At 37.6% G+C, this 23265-nt stretch overlaps 2 protein-coding genes across 2 annotated transcripts; one reads left to right on the forward strand and one right to left on the reverse strand.

The window, feature by feature from the left end:
- Nucleotides 1-1396: 1396 nt before the first annotated feature.
- Nucleotides 1397-5869, forward strand: vamp1a (vesicle associated membrane protein 1a). The gene is made up of 6 exons (XM_017481043.1): nucleotides 1397-1432; nucleotides 1621-1653; nucleotides 1748-1874; nucleotides 2115-2273; nucleotides 3662-3713; nucleotides 4738-5869. Coding segments are annotated over exons 2-6 (357 nt in total). The 5' UTR covers nucleotides 1397-1432; nucleotides 1621-1651; the 3' UTR covers nucleotides 4755-5869.
- Nucleotides 5870-9150: 3281 nt separating this feature from the next.
- On the reverse strand, nucleotides 9151-22693 carry si:ch211-288g17.3 (chromosomal protein D1). The gene is made up of 2 exons (XM_017482362.3): nucleotides 22550-22693; nucleotides 9151-13627 (listed from the first exon to the last, which is right to left on the reverse strand). The coding sequence occupies exon 2, from the start codon at nucleotides 13554-13556 to the stop codon at nucleotides 12231-12233; it is 1326 nt and encodes a 441-aa protein (XP_017337851.1). The 5' UTR covers nucleotides 13557-13627; nucleotides 22550-22693; the 3' UTR covers nucleotides 9151-12230.
- Nucleotides 22694-23265: the final 572 nt, after the last annotated feature.

Genomic DNA, 23265 nt, shown 5'->3' on the forward strand with positions numbered 1-23265 from the left:
AAATAGCTTATGTATTTTAATTACACACAAATTTAATTACTATTTTGTGAAACCCAGTCTTTTAATTTTATAGCCATTAACTAAATAAATATTAAATGTGGGGGGGGGGGGGGGGGGGGAATAAAGAAAGAAAATAACATAACATAAATCCTTAAATTTAGACAAAAAAGATGAGTCATTCAATTAAGAATGCTGCTGTATAAAAGGAGGATGGACTTTTCCATCAAGGCAAGAAGAGTGCTTTGGCACAAAGACACTTTGCTTTGAGTTTCCCCTGAGTGATGTTCTTGGAGCCCATGGTAACTTGATTACAGTAGATATTATTCTTTTCTCTGTTTTCATGTCAAACCATTTTGACCTCAAATTATTCACATCTAATTAACCTTTTCTGTAATTCTGCTCCAGATTTTCAATGGGTTGTGTAAACTGTTCTAATGTATGCACCCGCTGTACACTTAAGAAATAAGAAATACCTGTACACCTGAACATGGGCTATCATGAGCACACACTCACCAAAACTGGACAGATGAAGACTGGAAAAAGACCTGATTTTTTTCTAATCTTCAACTTTCTGTGCCCATGATAGCCTCAGGTTCCTGTTCTTGGCTGACAGGAGTGGAACCCGATGTGGTCTATTGCTGTTGTAGCCCATCCAGCTCATGGTTCAAAGTTTTGTGCGTTCTGAGATGCTTTTCTGCTCACCCCGGTTGTAAAGAGTGATTCTTTGAGTTACTAAATCTTTCCTGGCAGCTCAAACAAATCTGGCCAATTTCCTCTGACCTCTCTCATCAACAAGGCATTTCAACTCTCAGAACTGTCGCTCACTCAGTGTTTTTTGCTTTTCGGACCATACTATATAAACTCTAGAGTCTGTTGTGTGTGGAAATCCCATCAATTTCTGAAATACTCAAAGCAAACCATCTGATACCAAAAACCATGCCATGGTTAAAGCCACACGTTTTCTTCTTTCTGATGTTTGATGTGAACAGTAACTGAACCTCATGACCTGTATCTGCATAATTTTCTGCACTGTGCTGCTGCCATGTAATTGGCTGATTAGATAACTGCATGAATGAGCGGGTGTACAGGTGTTCTTATTAAAGTGGAGTGTATATTTCACTTCTACCACTAAGAAAGCTTCCTACTTTTTTGGTCTGGTCCTTTCCGCTGTGTGTTCTATGCCTTTTAGGGAGTTTTGTGGTTGTCACCAAATGCTAACATGATTGCACGTGTGAGTGTTGGCATCGTGTGGTGTCTGAACAGAAAATTGAGAGCGAGAGAGAAAGCGAGAGAGTGAGAGAGCGAGAGAGAGAGCGAGGGGGGGGGCAGGAGGTTTGGGCGTGATCCCTCTCCTCAGAAGTCTCCTCCCATGCACACTCATATATTTTTGTTAGTCCCAAGATCCAGACCAAGAAGTGCACCCGCTCTTTCGGTAATTATTTATTCATTTATTTATTTATTTATTTTCTCAGTCAACACAGATACATTTCTGCTGCTTTAGAATAGAATATAAAGGTCATCCCTTTTGTACAAGATGATTTCATTTAGGCTAGTAAGGAATAATAATTAAATATCTCTCTCTCTCTCTCTCTCTCTCTCAACACACACACACGCATCCAGTGTATCCTGGCCATAGGCACTTTCAGTCAATATGTAAGCTTGCAACGTTTTCTACTATTTAAACATAACACATCAGCGTTTTGTGTATAGAACACTGGATTTATGGCATAAATACCCGTCTCCACAGGTCTGCGCCAGAACAGGATGTCGCCACTGACCCAGGAGCCCCAGATGGAGAGGGAGGACCACCAACCTCAGACCCAAACCTCACTAATAATCTTCGCCTCCAACAGGCACAGGCCCAAGTGGATGAGGTAAACACAAAGTCAAATAACAAATGTTTACTAGTTGGTAGTTGATAGTGGGTGGGAAATGGCACAAAATTTATTTTTTAAATAATTGCTGTTGTGTAATGATTCATTAGATCCTTGCCACCTCCATCTTGCTTCTCTTCAGAATGACTTTTCAAGCACTTTTCTGTAACCAAAAGGATTTTTTAAAATGTCAGATAGAACTGACAAATTACTGAGCTCATCTTCAATGAACCCCTCTAGGTGGTGGATATCATGCGTGTGAATGTTAAGAATGCAATAGACAGGGACATAAAGTTGTCGCAGTTGGACGACCGGGCTGATGCGCTGCACGATGGAGCCAAGCTGTTTGAGAGCAGCGCTGCCAAGCTAAAGAACAAGTACTGGTGGAAAAACTGCAAGGTGTGTGATCTTTTATGCTTAGCAGAAACAAAAGGTGCTCTTATAACTCGGATCATAAAAACAGGCTGGTTAAGATCTAATGACACATTATGGGCCATGCCTTTCCCTCATATTACTTTAGATACCGTGTCGTATTTTTTGGTTCAAATAAATGTGTTGGCGATAACAAACATGGGCTTTTAGTAGATTATTCCCTGGGAAAATGCGAGCATTGATTTTAGGCGTCATTTTGTACGTGCCTATCATCTATATGTGCATGAAATAATTATATTATTATTTCAATATAACCTTGGTTTATATATAAATCACTATGCTGGCAGAACTACTGTATATCAGCTCTGATGCAAATAATTAATTCTCATAATAGCAGATGACTCCACTGCATTGCATTTTTATGCCTCCATCCAAACCTCCGCCAATACATCGTTCACTGTAAATGAATATCCCCTCCCTTTCTCCTTCTTACTTTTCACAACACCACAGTACATTTTGCCCAAATGGCAGACCAGACTACCATTCATTCATGTCCTTGGATAAAGGCAGGATGATGTAACTGGATTAAAACCCAGCTGTAGCACATGATGCAGTTACTAATAATCCTTCTGCTTTTCCATTGCTATATGTTATTTTGGAGATGCTTTTATCCAACGCAACCTATCTTCTTAAGCTTAAGGGTGATAAATTAAAGGAAAAATGGACGGCTTCTTTATGTTGAAGGGGCAGTTTCCTGGCATGGTTCAGACCACTTGTCCGCTTAGAGGGGAGCATAACTACAAATCTAAGGAGATTTTGGACTAAAGTGTTAGACAGTGCTCATTATCAAAACACCAAGTGATGGCAAATGCTCTGTGAAGAATGCCTATTGCAGTTCAGAGACTTGTTGAATCTATATGAAGGTGCAGTGAAGCTGTTCTGCTGACTCATGGCTTCTCAAAACCTTACTAAAACACACTTGGTTTTTCCTTTAATCTGTCACCCGTCTGTATCTTTTTTTTCTTAGCTTCCCTCGTTCTTGTCTTCTGTTTTCCTTTATGCTCTTCATTAGTCACAGAATGTTTTGCTGTAAATTAACTATGTGTGCTACATTTAAACAGAGCTTATTAACACAATATGATAATTAATAACAGGCAAAATCAAAAACACCTAAAATGGCAGATGAAACTGAGATGGATTGAGATCTATCCAATCAAATGAAGATGAATAATCCATTTTATAGCCATTGTTGGTAATACATTCTGGGGATATTACACTGTTATTAAATTAGATCTGAGTTGGAGTGTTTTATATTAGATTTTGAGATTTAATTTTTTTAAGCCAGCTGACCATATTTTTACTGAACAGCAAATTACATGTGAAACTATATATAAATTATTCTCATTTACTCTTAGATGATGATCATCATGGGAGTTATCGTGGTCCTCCTCGTGGGCATTGCTTTCAGTGAGTAAACTCCCTTATCCCCTTGTGCTCTACACACACCATCATTTTAACATAATATAAATAACAATAAAAAAATGACATTGTGTAATTAGTTCATTATTAAGTAATAATATATCTAGCTTTTTAAAGGGAATATATTTAAAGAGGATTTCAACATAAAACTATTTTTCATTTGCCATCCTATTGTAGTCATCTGAAGAAGATTTACATTTCTCAGTCTCACCAGTTTGCCAGAAAAGAGGTACATAAAATGGTACATACAAATCCAGATACAAATAAGAAGTGCACTATTGGGGAATTTTTTTTTTTTTAGAAAGCTTGACAGAAATGTTCATAGGGCATTTGGTTGAGACTGGAGGTTTGCATCCGGACTGGGATTCCAGGGAAAGCAACGAAAAAAAACGTGAGACATGTCACAAACAAAAATAATAACTGCACAAGTGGGATAAAAAAACAAATGTAAACTGTTCCATGCACATTTCTAGGTGAGACCAATAATGAACTCGATGATGATAAGCTTGAGAAACTGAAAACAGAGGCAGATTTTACAGACTGCCATTTCTGCCTTTTTTGTTTGTTTGTTTTCAAGTTCTGGTTTAGGCCACACCCACTTTTAGTTTAAATCTGAATACAGACACCAGGTTTATCTGCATCTATTCTTCTGTATTTATATCCATGTTAGGCTAATTTGCAAAGTCCTGAAGAAGTAGGCAGATGTACTTATGGTTAAATTATTTACTTTCACTGGAATGTCTCTTTAATTAGCATAAACAGGAAACACTTACATATCTGTTTAGCAGGTGCTTTTCATTTAAAGTGATACATAAATGAGGCAGAAGATAATCCAAATATACAGCCAAGTAGTTGAGGGTTAGTTAGAGGCCCTGCTCAAGCAACAGGCAGCATCCCTGGTTGTTTTGGGATATGAACTCATAGCATTCTGATTACTAGTATAGACCTGTATTCAAATTACATTATTATGACCCATTAAAACTCTAGTTTTCTTGTGATCTTTTCTCCACAGTGTACTTCTACTACTGACCTATGTACAAGTATGTGGCAAAATTTACCACTGGACAGATAATTTGAGCGATGTTCACCATAGCTCATACCCCTATCCTTTTTCCTAACTGATGCCTTTCAACCAAAGTGCAGCACGTGTGTAGATGTTTGTGTAGTGCCTCTCCAGTGCTTCCACATTTCTGTCAAAATACCAACCTGGGTGATTTGCAACTGAGTTCTCACTCTCTCTTGCTTATTCTTCATTGTTTTTATTGTTCTGAAACAATCAAACTGGACAAAAAATGTAACTGGAGAACTGAGGAAAGATGAGATATAGATGGATAGATGAAGAATTATATGCAGTTATGTAAGTAAAACCTAAGGCAGTGGTCACCAATTTCTTCCTGAAGATCTACTGTCCTGAAGACTTTTGCTTCAACCATAATCATGCCCACCTGACCATCTTATCACTACCTTAAGAAGATCAACTAAAACAGCTTTGTTAGATTTAGTTTGGAGATGAAACCTGCAGGAAGCTAGTTCTCAAGGAAGACAGTTTGTGACCTCTGACCTAAGGCATTTACCCAATAATGTCACAAGTATCATTTGAAGACAGTGCTGAGTCTTCAGCATTAATCCCCTTTTCAGTTATTATTAAATATCATATCAGACATTGTGCAGTGAGGTTATAATAAATCTTCTGACTGCATAATGGCTCTGATTATGTTATCTTCTGAACCAGAATTCTATTTCTTTCTTTCTTTCTTTCTTTCTTTCTATCTGACTTTCTGAATATTAGCCCTGAAATTAGTGAACTATGCAAATTAAGTACTGTGAGAAATTGACCATTATATAACTTTGTAATGATATAGCTAAGATAGCATTTCATCTATTGCCAATAAATATTAGAAGAATGATAATAATTAAGCTCTGTGAAGACTTGAAGATTACAGTGTATGGAAGTGTCATTTCACTGTACGTTCCTTATATATGCAGTTCCTGTATTATTATTGCATGCAGATGTTGATCACTGAACTATGTGTAACTACAGTATGTCTATATATTTCATAGGTGTTTAGTGTACTTTGTTAAGTCTTTAACAGCACAGTTTGCCCATCATATACTGATTAAAATAAAGTGATGAAAAGCAGTTAGCCAATGTCTCCAGAGTCAACTGTAATGCCATAAACGTACACTTGAGAGCTGTACAGCTTTGACACATTTAATGCACACAGATTAAAACAAAAACAACCAAAATTAATTATACATATATTCTTATTCATTTGGGGCTTTCAATATCAATGCACATAGTCAAATATTAACTGCATGCTTGATTGTCCTTATTTACAGCAAAATCTACTAAGTTTGGTTGGAATACGGGTACATGTCAAAAAATTTGAATATCGTGGGAAAGTTCTTTTTTTTCGTAATTTAATTCAAAAAGTGGAGCATTCATATAATGTAGATTTCATTACACATAAAGTGAAATATTTCCAGCCTTTTTTGTTTGTTTGTTTTAATCTTGGTGATTACGGCTTACAGCTCATGGACATCAAAAATCCAGTATCTCCAAATATTAGAATAAAGAATTTATAATACAGAAATGTCAACCTGAGAAGAACTCTAATCAGCTAATTAACTCAAAACATCTGCAAAGGTTTCCTGAGCCTTTAATCTCTCAGTCTGGTTCAGGACATAACCACAATCATGGGGATTCGTGGGGAATCCTTATTTTGTATGTAATTAATCTAGAATATATGCAATTTCCACTTTTTGAATTAAATTACAGCAAAATTAACTTTTCCACAATATTCCACCTGTATAAGGGTTAAGACACACAGCTCAGATTAGTAACAACAGAAGTAACAGATTTGATAAGGGACTGTATGTGTGTATACACTAAAAATGACCAAATGTATGTGGACGCATGACTATCACAACCTGATGTGCTTTTTGAACATCTTTTTCCAAACCATGAATATTAATATGGAGCTATAACAGCCTCCATTCTTCTGGGAAGGTTTTCCACTAAATTTGGAGTGTGGCTGTTTGGATTGTTTGCTCATTCATTGTACTCATGTTGGACAAGAAGGCTTGGTGTACAGTTGGTGTTCCAGTTCATCCCAAAGGGGTCGACGTCAGGGCTCTGTGCAGGACACTCGAGTTCGCCTACCTTCTTCCAACCTTAACACACCATGTCTTCATGGAGCTCACTTTGTGCACTGTGTGTCATGCTGGAACAGGTTTGGACCTCTTAGTTCCAGTGAAGGGAAATTGTAATGCTGCAGCGTACAAATACATTCTATACAATTGTGTGCTTCAAAAATTGGGGATGAACCACATACAGTAAGGGTGTGATGGTCAGGTGTCCACATACTTTTGACCATGTAGTGTATGTTTTCTAATAATCTATAAGTGTTTTTAAATAGAATAAGGAATATTAATTAGTCAATATGACTGCTGGGTGGGTGAAATGTCTGAATTGTCTGGCAGTATAAAAAAAAAAGGCTGCCATAGTTTCTATGGTCATGTTTCATTATATATTTAACTAAATGCATATTCAAACAATAAATAACTTTGTTTTTAATGTGCTGGCATCTTTCAGTGGAGTGACAGTATAATGGAATTCTGCACTCATGAGATTTGTCCAAATTTCAGGTCAGGAAAACCCTTGACACCTTTTAGAATTATGATCATGATAAATTTATCATGTTATAAAGCTTAGGGTTGTTATTCTCAGTGACTAGATTCCCATAATGCACTGCTGCATATAGAAGGCATACCATAAACAAACTAACGCATAGAATGGTGTGCTGGAAAGTTTGTGAACCCTTTAAATATCTCCTAAAACAGTGGTTTCCAAAGTGGGGGCCACCAGGGGGGCCTCAACAATTTGGTGTGAAAAATAAATTCTCACTCTCAGACAACCACACACACAAGCAATTCCTAATGTAATGATGTAAGATGTAATAATTAAATATATATAATTTAAACATATATATATTTAAATATATATATTTAAAAAGGGGGGATATATTCAGGAGTCTGTATTTTTAATGTGTTTTAAAGACATTTTGCAAAAGGGGGGCCTCGGTCAAATGTTGATGCCATTTGGGGGGCCTTGCCCTGGAAAAGTTTGTGAACCCTTTAAATATCACCTAAAACAATCAGATTTTCACAAGTCCTAAAAGTAGATAAAGAGAACCCGATTAAACAAAAGACACTAAAATATCATACTTGGTAATTTAGGTATGTAGGAAAATGTTCCAATATTACATATCTGTGAGTGGTATCTGGTGTGACCCCCTTTGTGCAGCAATAAATGCAATTAAACATTTCCGTTGTTTTAGCCCATTCCTCAGTACAGAGCTTCAACTCTGGGATGTTGGTGGGTTTCTCACATGAGCTGATTGCTTCAGGTCCTTCCACAACATTTCTATTGGATTAAGGACAGGACTTTGACCATTAAAAACATTAACTTTATTCTTCTTTAACTATTCTTTGGTAGAATGACTTGTGTGCTTAAGGTCATTGTCTTGCTACATGTCCCATTTTCTCTTCAGATTCAGTTCATGGACACATCCTGACATTTTCCTTTACACTTCGCTAGTATAATTGAGAATTCATTGTTCCATCAATGATGGCAAGTCGTCCTGGCCCAGATGGAGCAAAGCAGGCCAAATCCATGATACTACCACCACCATGTTTCACAGTTGGGACAAGGTTCTTATGCTGGAATGCAGTGTTTTCCTTTCTCCAAACAGAACGCTTCTCATTTACACCAAAAATTTGATTTTGGTTTCATCTATCCACAAAACATTTTTCCAATAGCCTTCTGGCTTGTCCACGTGATCTTTAGCAAACTGCAGATGGTCAGCAATATTCTTTTTGGAGAGCAGTGGCTTGCTCCTTGCAACCCTGCCATGCACACCATTGTTGTTCAGTGTTCTCCTGATGAGGGACTCATGAACGTTAACATTAGCCGATGTGAGAGAGGCCTTTAGTTGATTAGAAGTTACAGAGTTTGCAGCATTTTTTGTGCTTTATTTGCTGAAAAATATTGTTTTACACGCAGTGATGTTTGTTGGCAAATGAGAGCTTTTAGCTGTACTCAAGTTTGACACGCATGAATCGAAGAGGGCTCCGGCTGAAAGCGCGTCGGGATGATGTCACACGACGCGTCTGCCCAAATCTGCAGAAATTTTGAAAAACTGCAAGCTCCTCAGAATATTGCGGAGATTGCTTGCTTTTGCATCCACTTCTGCAATCACAAAATCCTGGAGAACCTGATTAAATGCAAAATGACTATATTAAATACTTCAAGTCTATTATCAAATCTAACATGAATAAAAATACAGTGTATAACACTAGGCAACTTTACATGATTCTCTTTACAAGTGAATTGAGTGAAATCTATATAAATAAAAGTCTGCAATATTGTTGAAGAAATCATTTTATTAAAGAAAAAAAAATCAAATACAAGTGCTCACATTAAACAGCTTCTAATTGTTAAGAGTACAGATTAATGTATAAATCAAACATCAAAGAAGTTACTATAGTAGAAAACAAGCCTATGCTGTAAGCTAATACATCTATCCAAGTAAAATGGTTAGGATCAGTCATTTTAGGGGGGAAAAGAAGTTGCTGTTTATACACGTTCTACCAGGGATGTACACATCTACTGTCAAATAAGGCATTACTTAGCCATCTACTTAAACTAAATTAACAACAGCAAATTCCACAAGCGCAAGCTGCAGACTGGAAAACACCACATGTAGGCTATCCCACATTTGCAGTTACAACGTTTATGTATAACACTTAGGTAGCCCAAAGGTTGCCCTGGGACAGGTAGTTTTTATTTCATGCTAGCCTAGGGGACCAACCCCCCTCCTAAAATCATACAACGGTGCCACATTTCTTGAAAGGGCAAAGGGCATCATTCTCTTTTTCTGATGTTATGAAGCATTTTAACCACTAAAGGGATAAAGACAGACTCTGCTTCAGCACTGAGAATGTAATGACACTGTTGCTTTAGTAAATTCAAATACCACAAATCAGGGCTTTATGAACAGTGATGATTTAAAAAAAATAATAAATTAAATAAATTTAAATGGGGAGGACAGAGAACTTTTTTTCTTAAGCTTCCATCCAGAGTTTTTAGACAGTTAAGTCTGAACAGAAATGCCACAAAAATATCACAGGAAGATTGAAAATTTTTCTGAACTTTGATGTTTATACACCAATCAGGAGAAATTGCAATAAAAACTTTTTTTTTTTTTCATGTTGAGAAAATTTATGTAGTAAGTATGGAACTTTTTTTTTTTAAACAAACTTGTAACGCAGTACATAAACACATAACCATAGCTAATTGAAACAATTCTTTGTGTAGCTGCATTTTTAGAAATTCACATAAAATCTGAAGAATTTGGACAGAAGTGTCAAACAAGTACAATCTGACAAATACAACCAGAACACCAGCAACCTAAACAACTAGATTTACATATAAATACTACTGTTCACATGATTAGTCGTTTTTTTAAAAAAGTGTGTCTGGTCTCATTCAAACTGCTATAAAATTAAATTCTACGAATTTCTAACTATAGCTTTCTGTAGCGTAAATGTCCTTTAGTTTATGCCCTGAAAAACAATCAAGTGGAATTTTCTCTTTAAAAATGTCTTCACAATCATGATTAGAAACATCACACGGACATTTAACTCCTGCTTTATAACAGGAATAATTACGATGTTACTTTATAAACAAACGGAAATTCTTTTCTTTAAAAAAAAAAAAAAAAAAAAAAAAAAAAAAGAAGAGAGAATACGTTTTACACATAAATGAGTAAATGTAAGCAATCGTAACACCAACTCTGAATTCAACTGTACATGTCACATGATAAGGGGGGGTATGGGAAATCATCATTAGACGCTCAGTTTCGCAAAAAACGATTTTTAATATTGTGAAGCCGATTTTTTTAAAGCAGTAGGTGATGTTCTTAATACAAAGCATAACTACGCTTTGTGTGTGTGTATGCTATGATACATATTCTGCATTATTCCACATTTTCTATACTGTACTCCAAGTTTTATGGAAACATTGTCCAGACTCTTGATTAAAAATATATAGAGTGAAGCTGGAGCAGTGTTACATTTCCAAATGTTCTTAATACATTATTAAAAGAGCTGAAATTCAATCGACTGTCAGTCACCATGTCGTGATTTTTTAAATTCTTTTTTGATATTTTAAAACTGCTTACTGATCACAGGGAACACAACCCCGAAAAGATAAAATCAGCTGCCTGATTTCAAATTCGGACTGGGCGATATATCAATATCATGATAAATGATATTATACGTGATACATTTTTCCGAGATATCGTTGGTATGGTGGTGTATTTTTTTTTTTTTTTTTTTTAAACGTTTTTAATAATTATTACAAATTAAATGGTACTGAATGGATCCCATTGATTTGATTTTTTATTTAGTTAATCTTTTGTCTTTGTAGGCATTAAAGAAAGTGATCAAACTCAGATTAACCGTATATTGTTTATTTTACTATTGTTTTGCAGACAGTTTGTTAGCTAAATTATGTATCGTGATATACATCGTGTATCGCAGAAATGTCCTCAAGTATCATATGATATGATATTTCTGTCATATCGCCCAGCCCTCCTTCAATGTTCTTCAGTCTACAGCTGGTGTGAAGATGCGCATCGTGTCTCAAATGCTTCTCGAGTTTTGCAAGAAATTCCAGGGTCTTTTTATTTTAACCAGTATATTACCATGAGTTTCATGCAAAACAACTTACCATAATTTCTGCTTCTCTTTTTTTTTTTTCAAATGTATATAAAAAGTCAAGGACCCATGGTTACACATGACACTTAAGACCTGTTGAGCAGATAACATGGATGGCGGCACAGGCTCAGGATGCAGTGATGTCTTGCTAGAATAGTCTGATGTTTTGCTGTCCAGTGATGGGACCATTAAACTAGTGAAAATTTCAGGCTTTTTCCCCCCAAGCACAACTGATTTCAACATACACCAATACAGACTAGCTTAAGATGTAGTTCATGTTCCATTTGATCTTGATCTAAAAATTTAGCAGAATTACTGAATAATCCTGAAATAGCTTATTTCCACACCGAATAAAATTGTATAAATAATAAAAATGCTCAGTGTACTAAGACTTGTTCAGACAGCTAGTCATGCAGACAGACTGTAGGCACATTCTTTAACTTGCCTAAAAATCAGACTCCCATTGTGTCTCTGAATGCAACTGAACATCCGCATTTGTAAATGTCCGTTTCGCTGGGGATTTATATGAAGGCGGTGTACCATAGAGTATCAAAATAAACATTTATTTAAAAGACATGCAAAAGCACAAGAGCTGAGCAACAGAAAAAACAAACAAACAAAGATTGAGACTGCATTGTTAACCTTCGGGACAAGTCAAACAATTTGTATGAAATCTGGTAAAAACCCATTCAAAAATATTTATGCTCTATTCTACCCAATGATTTACTTCTTTTTTTGGGATTTACCTGCTACCCTTGAGGATGAACTCTTAACTCTACTGTTACTCTCATGAACCTCCTCAACCGAAGCATCGTTTAGCTCGTTCTCACCAACCTGCTCTATATTGTCCGGTTTTGCAGCACCTCCAGCAGACAGAACAGGATTTCCTACTGTTTTGGCCACATGGCAACCATCATTCTCACTGGCCTTTTGGTCTTCAGCGGCTGGCTTGCTTGAATTCTTGGTTGAGGCAAACAAGTAACGGGGTCGTTTGGCCGAGGGTGCGTCATTTTCCTTGCGCTTTCCTTCTTCTGCTTCAACGGCTGGAAAGGTTTCAACCTTTTTAGGACGGCCCCTCTTACGAGGCTGGGCATCAACAGAGAAGGCCTGTTGTCCATCACTGTAAGTGATAACATGTTCAGCCTCCACGGTAATTGTCTTGACTTTTCCTGATCCTGGTGGTCGGCCTCTCTTCCGAGGGCTTCCATTCGTCTCCTGTAGTAGACCTTTGACCTTGTTCCCAGAACCTGGAGGACGTCCCCTCTTTCTGGGAATTCCATCTGTCACGAGCTTTGCGACCTTTACCTTCGTACCAGATCCTGGAGGGCGTCCTCTCTTTTTAGGAGTTCCATTTGTTTCACCTGAAATAACCTTTAGCTTTCTTCCAGAGCCTGGGGGTCTGCCCCTCTTTCGAGGAGTTCCATTGGCATCCTGCTTGACCTGTAGCTTGGTTCCAGATCCTGGAGGTCGCCCCCTTTTTCCTGGAGTCCCTCCTAACGGCCTTTTCACCGGAGATGGACCTGCTGGCCGTCCCCGTTTCTTCTTAAACGACCCTCTTGGCCTTCCTCTTCTTCGAGGAATGTCTCCACCAACTTCAGAGATCTTTATACTTTTCAGAGTCCTGTCAACTCTGCCATTTTGTGAAGCCATGGTTTCATATTTGCGTGGTCTACCTCTTCCCCTTTTCTCCTTCGGCATGTCTGCAAGGGGATGGATGCGGGGTCTCCCAAGAGGCTTCCAGAGTTTCCGTTTCTTGCTCAACATTAAAATTCTCTCTGCTTCTTCCTCTGGTGTAAGGGGAATCTTTCTTGGTCTTCCTGGGATTTTTATCTTTTTCGGACGTCCACGCTTCTTGACTTTTGGCCTTATCACCAGCTCGGGTGAAAAGAAATCCACTCTTTTGGATGCCCTAGCATTGTGAGATAATTCTTTCACAGAGATAATTTTTTTCTTAACTGAGCCTCGTGGTCTGCCCCTGCCACGTTTGCCTGAAAGGGCACTTCCATTGGCCAGAGTGTTGCTAGAATCATCCTTCTGTTCTACCTCCATCACAATGTTATTTAAGCCTTACTGAGGGTCTGGGACCTTCACCCAGGCTTGCTTTCTCTGACTGCAAAATCCTAGAAGACGGGGGGGAGAAAAAATTTAAGCACAAGAGTTTAAGATTATCAATGTTACTAGTTAATACAACATTTATCTCCTTAAAACTAGAATTAGCAAAGAATAAAAACAAAACAAAACAAAACAGCTAAACACAATCTAATTTTCTGTTACAATTTAAAGCTTCAGATAAGCTAAGCAAAGCATAAAGGCTACTTGGCTGATTAAATACTTATAATATACGAAATTTTACCGAAATGGTATTTTTGTTGTTCTTAGCTTATTGGTTAATACAATTACGATTTAATTTATTAAGAATTATATGCATACATTTTGTTCCAATTTGAATTCCAGTACACCTTGTCCACCCTCAGATGTTACAAATGAGTTTCTGTATAAATGAAATTTTTCCACAGGATCCAACAAACATTATGGACAAAACACTGCAGATCAATCTTTAACCAAGCAGCTAATGATGCAATCAACATAAATTCTACTGACCATTAAAACTACAGCGAGGTTGATTTCTCGAATATGATTGGTCAGAAGATTTTTGTATAACGGTATGGCTCGTAAAGTAGTTCCAGTTCCAACCTTTACGACAGGTTTATACTGCTCTACATCATTGGCTACGTTTACATGGACAGCAGTAATTATTGACCTTATTCTGAATAAGGCAATATTGTGATTTAGGTGTTTACATGAGTTGCTTTTAGAATACTCCTTTCATGTCCCCGTTTTTCCATTCCCCACACCACGCCGCCCACTCTAGTATTTCACATATCACCATACAGTTTGTCTTTGTTACAGATTTTTTTCAACAGTTTTGTCTATTACCTATACGTGCTAATAGACGACTGCTTGAAGCCATGGGCTGCGTCCCAAGCAATGTACTTACCTACTATATAGTACATAGAGATACATGCATTTCACCTACTATATAGTAGGTAAGTATGCGGTTTGGGACGCAGACGTCCTCACTTGTTTGCCGTCAAACTGCCGTGTGTGTACGAGTCCCGTCACAAAATGTGGTGAAAATTCCTACAAGATGTTAATAGTGTGATTAAGGTGTGTACATGTCTATAATGCATGTTGATAATGCGACTAAAATATGAATAGTCCACGTCTTAATTCGAGTATGACTTTAGTCGGATTAAGGTGATCAATAATCACTGTTTACATGCTAGTTTCTTAATCGGAGTATCGTCTTAATATCGGATTATTGTTGTCCATGTAAACGTACTCAATGCTTTTATAGTAACAACTATTACAAAGGGACTTGAACAGAGGACGCTACATATTATCTAATAATAATAAAAAATATAAATGGATTTAAAACATGTTTAACAAAGTAAAATGTATAAGTGTATAATTTATTAGGAGTTTTTTTTTTTTAAATTTAATATTTATGGAAAGAGTCTGGAAAGTTCCCCAGTTCAGGACAGGAGTTTATGCTTTCCTGTGTGTGTGTGTGTGTGTATCGTAACTGTAACATAGGTGTGAACAAGAACTATTTTGTATCTTCAACAATCCACAACATTAAATCTACTGTAAACTGATAAAAATGCATGATGTCTTTCATTAATAAGTGAAACCGTCCATACCGTGGTGTTCTACAAAAACCATTCACGGCCACATCCTGGGTCGTTATAAAGCCATTATAAAGCCTAGCACTTTATATCACATATTTGTATTAACTCAATATCATGATTGTAATCTCCGTAAATAAATTCAGACTTGTATCGGACTTTAACAGATTGAGATCTGGGGAATTTGGAGACCAAGTCAACAACTTGAACTCTTTGTCATGTTCTTCAAACCATTCCAGAACAATGTTTGCAGTGTGGCAGGGCGCATTATCCTGTTGAAAGAGGCCTCTGCAATTAGGGAACACCGTTGCCAACATTGTTTAGGTAGGTGGTACATGTCAAAGTAACACCCACATGAATGCCAGGACTAAATGATTTCCCAGCAGAACATTTCCCAGAGCATCACACTGCCTCAAACATCTCCTCCACAGGTAAGTGACACACACACCCAGCCGTCCACATGATTCTTCAGACTAGGCCACCTTCTTCCACTGCACAGCAAGCTGCGATGCATTGTGTGTTCTGAATAGGGCTGCAGCAACTAATCGCTAAAATTCATAGTTAAAATAATCGACAACGAATTTCATTATCGATTAGTTGGATCCGTGACGTCACTGTGGATAACCACCATCCACAGGGCATGAAAAACGCATTTCTACGAATAAAACACATCTGGAAAACAGCGGAGGTCACAGAGTGAGCTGCTGTGGGAAACGGCACGATCCAGGTTGTTCAAAACACGAGTGTCTTCTATTAAGTGCTTTAAACAAACTGGTAAGTGTATTAACGTGGCTTGTCGTATCAGATGCTGCGACGGATGCGTGTGCTGTTTAATGTGTTCCAGACATGTTTTCTTCAGTGCAGAAATTACATTTATATCCTTATCTGTAAATGTTAGAAATTCACACCAGTATTTGTTTTACATAAAGTCGCGTCCTGACAGCGAGCGAGTCTCCATTACACTTCACTGAACGAGCGCGAGTCCACGCATATGCGCATCAAACAAACATCATGCAGTAGAAAGGAAGTGCAATAACACTGACTCAAATATTAATTTTGATCAAATATGTTGTTTGATGCTAGATTTAGAAACTAAAGTAATTGTGTTTTTGAGAGCAGTAACTGATGTGTTTATAACATGTAATTGTTTATAAATGTAAGAAGTGTCATACATTTACAGAATAAAGTAACGTTACTGTGTTCAGATGAGTGAATGTGTGTGTTACTGCAGAACATTCAGCCTTTTACCAGTTAACACTTAGTTTGTGCTTTTGTTTTTTGTTTTTTTTAGCATTTTTGATATCGTGATTTAACTTCTGCTTTAAAGCTTGTGGACAATCAGTTGTTTCTTGTTTTCAAAACAATGTTCTTTTTTTTTTTTAATCCTTTGCACAATGTATAGCATAACCCGCATAGATACATTTAATACCTTTTTCATAGCCTTCAATTTGCACAATGTTTGAAGGACAACATTAGGAAGAATGTGAAAAAGTTTTTTGGAAATACAGAAAATAAAAGATTGGACCTTTAATCCAACTTATCAATTAATCGAAGAAATAATCAACAGATTAATCAATTATCAAAATAATCATGAGTTGCAGCCCTGGTTCAGACACTGTTCCATCAGAGCCAGCATGAACTTTTTCAGTAATTTATGCTACAGTAGCTCTTCTGTGGGATCGGACCAGACGGGCATCAGTGAGATTTGGGCGCCCATGACCCTGTTGTCCACTTTTGGTGGATACTACCTAGTTGTCGACCGATTAATGCAAGATAATAAATCTTCCCATATAGCAGATTCTTCTTTATTCTGGATAAAAACGCCCACTCGGACGTGAAGCGAGCGTCTGAGCAACAGTAAAATGACCATTAATTATTCTCTTTTTAACGTGACGTTATGTAATGTTACACACACCACCACTTCAGCGTGTAACAAAGTCTTATTCAAACAGTGCCACAGTCCAGTGGTAGTGAACCACAGTGGTCATGATGAGCTCCTGAAGGGACAGACAAGCAATAAACAAATTCAAACAAAACTGAAAACAGTTTACCTCCCAATCACAAATGTCTCTCCCTCAGACATGTGTGTATACCAGGAACATGCCCTGACCCAGTCGTCTAGCCATCACAATTTTTTCGTTCCTTGTCAAAGTCGTTCAGATCTGTACGCTTGCCCATTTTTCCTGCTTCCAGCACATCAACTTTGAGAACTGACTGTTCACTTGCTGCCTAATATAGCTCATCGCTTGGAATTGCCATAGCAACAAGATAATCAATGATATTCTCTTCACCGGTCAGTGGTTTTAATGTCATGGCTGATCAGTGTTCAGTGTGAGGGTTTAATCATAGGGAAGAAATTATTGGTCACTAGTCACCGAGCACGAACTCCTCTATAGAAGACGGAAAGTTCTGGATGCGACGAACGAACATTTTGTTTACACTTCAGATGTATTTTGAACAATATTACTCTGAAGTAAACTATATTAATCTGGACACAGAGAGAAATGTCAACATTTCATGAAAGCATTTCGGTGTATGCAATCAGACACGCCTCCGTGCCGACCAATCAGTGTTCGCCTAACGCACAGCAGCTACACACAACAAGTACAGTGAGGGGAAAAAAGTATTTGATCCCCTGCTGATTTTGTACATTTGCCCACTGACAAAGAAATGATCATTCTATAATTTTAATGGTAGATTTATTTGAACAGTGAGAGACAGAATAAAATAAAAAAAAAAATCCAGAAAAACACGTCAAAAATGTTATAAATTGATTTGCATTTTAATGAGGGAAATATGTATTTGACCCCTCTGCAAAACATAACTCAGTACTTGGTGGCAAAACCCTTGTTGGCAATCACAGAGGTCAGACGTTTCTTGTAGTTGGCCAGCAGGTTTGCACACATCTCAGGAGGGATTTTGTCCCCACTCCTCTTTGCAGATCTTCTCCAAGTCATTAAGGTTTCGAGGCTGACGTTTGGCAACTCGAACCTTCAGCGCCCTCCACAGATTTTCTCTGGGATTAAGGTCTGGAGACTGGCTAGGCCACTCCAGGACCTTAATGTGCTGCTTCTTGAGCCACTCCTTTGTTGCCTTGGCCGTGTGTTTTGGGTCATTGTGATACTGGAATACCCATTCACGACCCATTTTCAATGCCCTGTCTGAGGGAAGGAGGTTCTCACCCAAGATTTGACGGTACATGGCCCCGTCCATCGTCCCTTTGATGCGGTGAAGTTGTGTTGTCCCCTTAGCAGAAAAACACTTTCTTGAGCAGGGGGACCTTGCGGGAGCTGCAGGATTTCAGTCCTTCATGGCGTAGTGTGTTACCAATTGTTTTCTTGGTGACTATGGTCCCAGCTGCCTTGAGATCACTGACAAGATCCTCCCATGTAGTTGGGCTGATTCTTCACTGTTCTCATTGATCACTGCAACTCCACGAGGTGAGATCTTGCATGGAGCCCCAGGCCGAGGGAGATTGACAGTTCTTTTGTGTTTCTTCCATTTGCGAATAATCGCACCAACTGTTGTCACCTTCTCACCAAGCTGTTTGGCAATGGTCTTGTAGCCCATTCCAGACTTGTGTAGGTCTACAATCTTGTCCCTGACATCCTTGGAGAGCTCTTTGGTCTTGGCCATGGTGGAGAGTTTGGAATCTGGTTGATTGCTTCTGTGGACAGGTGTCTTTTATACAGGTAACAAACTGATATTAGGAGCACTCCCTTTAAGAGTGTGCTCCTAATCTCAGCTCGTTACCTGTATAAAAGACACCTGGGAGCCAGAAATCTTTCTGATTGAGAGGGGGTCTCTTAATACTTATTTCCCTCATTAAAATGCAAATTAATTTATAACATTTTTGACATGCGTTTTTCTGGATTTTCTTGTTGTTATTCTGTCTCTCACTGTTCAAATAAATCTACCATTAAAATTATAGACTGATCATTTCTTTGTAAGTGGGCAAACATACAAAATCAGCAGGGGATCAAATACTTTTTTCCCCTCACTGTAGTTAGCTTGCCACATTTACCCATGATGCCCCTCTCACTGCGTCATGACGCAAATAATTACAAGTCAGCCAAAGCTATAACGCAGCCTTCGACGGTCACATGGGCAAACACTTTGCTTTCACACCCACTTATTTGTTTGCTCCATGAAAACATCGGAGTACGCGTGAGACAAATAACATGTTACTCTGGAATAGAGGTTCAAGGGTGGATTAGTTTTTCCCAGCAAAATCCACACCGATAGTGTTTCCCGGATGCGTCCATTCCAAGAGCGACTGAGAAGGCTCCGCTGTCATTATACAGTACGAGAGCGGCCTCTAGAGGCGAAATAAAAACTGACTAATTTTGTTGTGATATTTGAAGAGTTTTTTGATTCATTTTGGATGTCTCTATTTTTATTTGTAATTTGGAATGTTACATTTTAGTTCACTTTGGAATCTTTTATTTACTTTAATATTTATTAATAGTCTGTATACATTTATTTATTTCTGTAAGAAACTTCAGCTGTATTGTACTTTTATGTTTTCATTCAGTATAAATGTAAAAAAAAAATGTGATTAAGGGTCGACCGATAACCGATTAATCTGGAATGATCTGTGCACAACTCGACAATATTAACAGGGTTGTCCTGGAAGCCCCCTTCTCCAATCTAATGCATTCTCTCAAGGTAAATGGAGGACATTTTGCTGTCATTAACATGAAATAAAATTCATCAGTGTATTTCCGACTAAGCTAACATTAGACAAGTAAATATTTAACATCGATTTATGTAGAGGTGTTAAACGACACAGAACATAGCACATTATAATCAAATTGTAGGCAAGCAAAAGTATAGGAACAAATAGGTACTGAAGTAAATTAATATCTTCAGTCTACAGCAAAAACGATTGAATTGACCTTTGTCGTTCCAATAGTTTCAGAGGGGACTTTTTAGGTATGGCACTGAAGCGTGGCCGGGGAAGGGGGAGAAATTCTTTGTTTTCGACTGAAAGAGGAAAAAAACGACCAAAGCTTTTGACCTAAAAAGAGATAAGATAGACACATACATCTCAACACTTTAACGCTGTACTTATATTTATGATCACTGAAAAGCATGCATAAAGATGTTAGTCATAACAGTTAGTCATAAACCCAAGACTGTATAACCACAAACTCCCCCTTTATGATGCTAAAAAGCTAAAAACAGTCTCACAAAAGCAGCACGTGAAGGTTTGTGTAGCAGAGGGAGACATGTTCCCCTTATGCAAGATCTAGCCCGTTAATCAAGATTAGGTCTCTTAATGTTTAGGTCGGTTCGATATTTGAATGATTCCCGCACACGTTTGCAAAGCTCCGCCCCCAGGATCTACAGTGTCTATAATCAACCTCTCCAGGATTTCACGATCACAGAAATTAATGCAAAATCAAACAAACTCCGCAATTTTTCTAGGATCTGCAATTTGTTGAAGATACTGCAGCTTTTCCGCAGATTTGGGCAAAGACACGTCATGTAACATCACAACGCACATTCAGCCGAAGTCCTCTTCGATTCATGTGTGTCGAACATGAGTACAGCTAAAAGTTCTCATTTACCAACAATCACTGCAAAAGACCGTGCAAAACTATTTTGTGCGATTGTGATTTCATCTATTCGAGTAGTTTTCAGCAAAATAAATGCACAAAAGACTCCAAGTTTTGAAGAAAAAAAAAAAAAGACAGACACTCCAAAATCAAGCATTTCTGGCCACAACAACCACAAAAAAACTCCATGATTAACACGACTGGCAGGAGGCACAGCCAAACACAAACACGCAATCCGGCCCGGAAGTCAGTTTTCCATTCAGCTTAATGCACTGTTACTGCTGTTTTAATCAGGTTCGACATATTTTCTAGGTTATCTGTACAAGTAAGGGATTTTAAAAACTGACTACTGCACTCAAACAGCATTGATTAACAAGGTTAGTGTTGTGTTTAACAGCCGTCTCTGTTTAGATGATCAAACATTTGATACACTGTGCAACTCTTATTGCATGATTCCACATATTAAAATTGAGGAATAGAGGCATGTGTGGTTAAGATGTTGCTTTTTTAAATTGCAAGTGATTTAAATAACCTTTCATCTATGAAAATACACAAATCCATGCTAATGTGTATTCCTAATCAACGCACTGTAGTTCGTCTACTAATCACTGTATACCAGTTATGCATATACGGGTAACAATGTCGACAGAAAAGATGAATCATAAGGTTTATCTGCCATTTCCTGCACATCTAGGAGAGAAGACAGAGGAATCCTATTCACACATCTACAGAACTGAACTACCTGAATGTTATTAGCACCATATAGCTGGTCTCTGGAGGCAAAAACAAAACATCTTGCACATACATGAATGTGGTTTTCTTAAAGAACTTCATCGTTAGTGCATTTTTTCTTATTCAAATGAATAACAATTTTAGGTTTCTAGAGCCGCAACAACTAATCGATAAAATCGATAATTATCGATTCTGAATATCGTTCTCAACGAATCTCTATCTATAATTATCTATCTATAATTAGTTGGCCTGCTCACGGTAAATTTACTCATTATGTCACTTCTGTTCTGAAAACACGCTTTGGAAAGTAAATACTAAAGTTGTGTCCCAAATGACGTACTCTACACTTACACTATACACTCAGCACTCATAGTTTTATTGCACTTCAAACTTTAAAGCATTTAGTTTTAATTAAGTTGCATTACTTAAAATAATTTCTTTAAATTGCAGTTTTTGTAATTTTATATATTTACATACATACATTTTGCACTCCTCCTACAAACCATTTTATAATATGTAAAATATATATTAAAAACTTCTTTTTAAATTATATATATATATATATATATATATATATATATATATATATATATATATATATACACACACACACACACATACATACACACACACACACACACATATGGACATATAATACAATAATTGCAATTCTAAAATATGTAAATGATATAAAATAAGAAGTGAAACAGCACTCATTAATAACGCAGCTTCGGGATTAAAATCAAGCCGCGTGCAGAAGCGGGCAGTTTATCAACAAACAAACATTTTTTATTTGCTTTTATTTTGCGGATTATTACAGAACCCCACGCCATGAAGCGCTGGAGGACATGCTCCAAGACAATACTAAAGCCCGGGTCTCATGCTGGAGCACACAATAACAAGGTAAAGCTTTCCCCTCCTGCTGATAAAAGGACCAGGGCTAGCTCTCTGATTAGCTTGCTAAATCGTGGCTAAGCGAATTGCAACTACTTTCTGCAGAAAAAAGGCTCCTAACAATTGAGCAATAGTGCGTAAAGTATTTTTAAATACCAAAACTTACTTGATCACCCTTTAAGCCTGGGCAGAAGAGTTCTTTCGCATGCACGCAACAATAATTTTGATGCAAACAACACCAGACACAAGAAGACTGGCGGATGCGATTATTTGAAATCTAACGTCTTTCCGTGTCCTTTTTTATTTTGCGTGGCTGTGCAGCTTGTGGGTGAATGGCGCCCTCTGCTGTTCTGGAGGGTCGCTTAAAGTGCACCTATTATCGTTTTGAAACGTGCCTAATTTTGTTTTAAAGGTCTCATACAATAGATTTACATGTATCCAAGGTCAAAAAACACTTAATGTGCTTATAATTTAAACTGTAGCGTTACCTTTCCCCCCCGCCCAGTGTCAAAAACTCGTTAAAGGATCCGTTCTAAAGGATTCATTCTAAACTCCTCTTCAGAGAGCACACTCTGCTCTGATTGGTCAGATTTTTCTGTCTGTTGTGATTGGTCTACTGCTGTCAGCAAGCAGCCGATAAAGACCAGAGGCGGGGCTTTTTGTTACAAACCTACGAAGGTTAGTACAGGAAGTAAAGTCTACAATTACTAACGACTCGTTTCAGCTGTTCAGAATCGACTCCTTCTTTTGGGAGTCAATAACTCCATTTGTCGTGTGTTTTGATTTTTTAAACTTTGCAGACATTTTTTACATTCACAAACAGCTCTATAGCACACTACATGAAAGGTAATATTTGAAAAAACATAATAGGTGAACTTTAAC

Source organism: Ictalurus punctatus, chromosome 12 (assembly GCF_001660625.3).
Source record: "Ictalurus punctatus breed USDA103 chromosome 12, Coco_2.0, whole genome shotgun sequence".
Classification (NCBI taxonomy): Eukaryota; Metazoa; Chordata; class Actinopteri; order Siluriformes; family Ictaluridae; genus Ictalurus; species Ictalurus punctatus.

Bases quoted from the DNA above. Each gene is read 5' to 3' on its own strand.
- vamp1a (XM_017481043.1), top strand. The intron at 1,875-2,114 runs GTAAACACAAAG...GAACCCCTCTAG, and splicing joins CACAGGCCCAAGTGGATGAG to GTGGTGGATATCATGCGTGT. The intron at 2,274-3,661 runs GTGTGTGATCTT...ATTTACTCTTAG, and splicing joins ACTGGTGGAAAAACTGCAAG to ATGATGATCATCATGGGAGT.
- si:ch211-288g17.3 (XM_017482362.3), bottom strand. From the start codon at position 13,556: ATGGAGGTAGAACAGAAGGATGATTCTAGCAACACTCTGGCCAATGGA.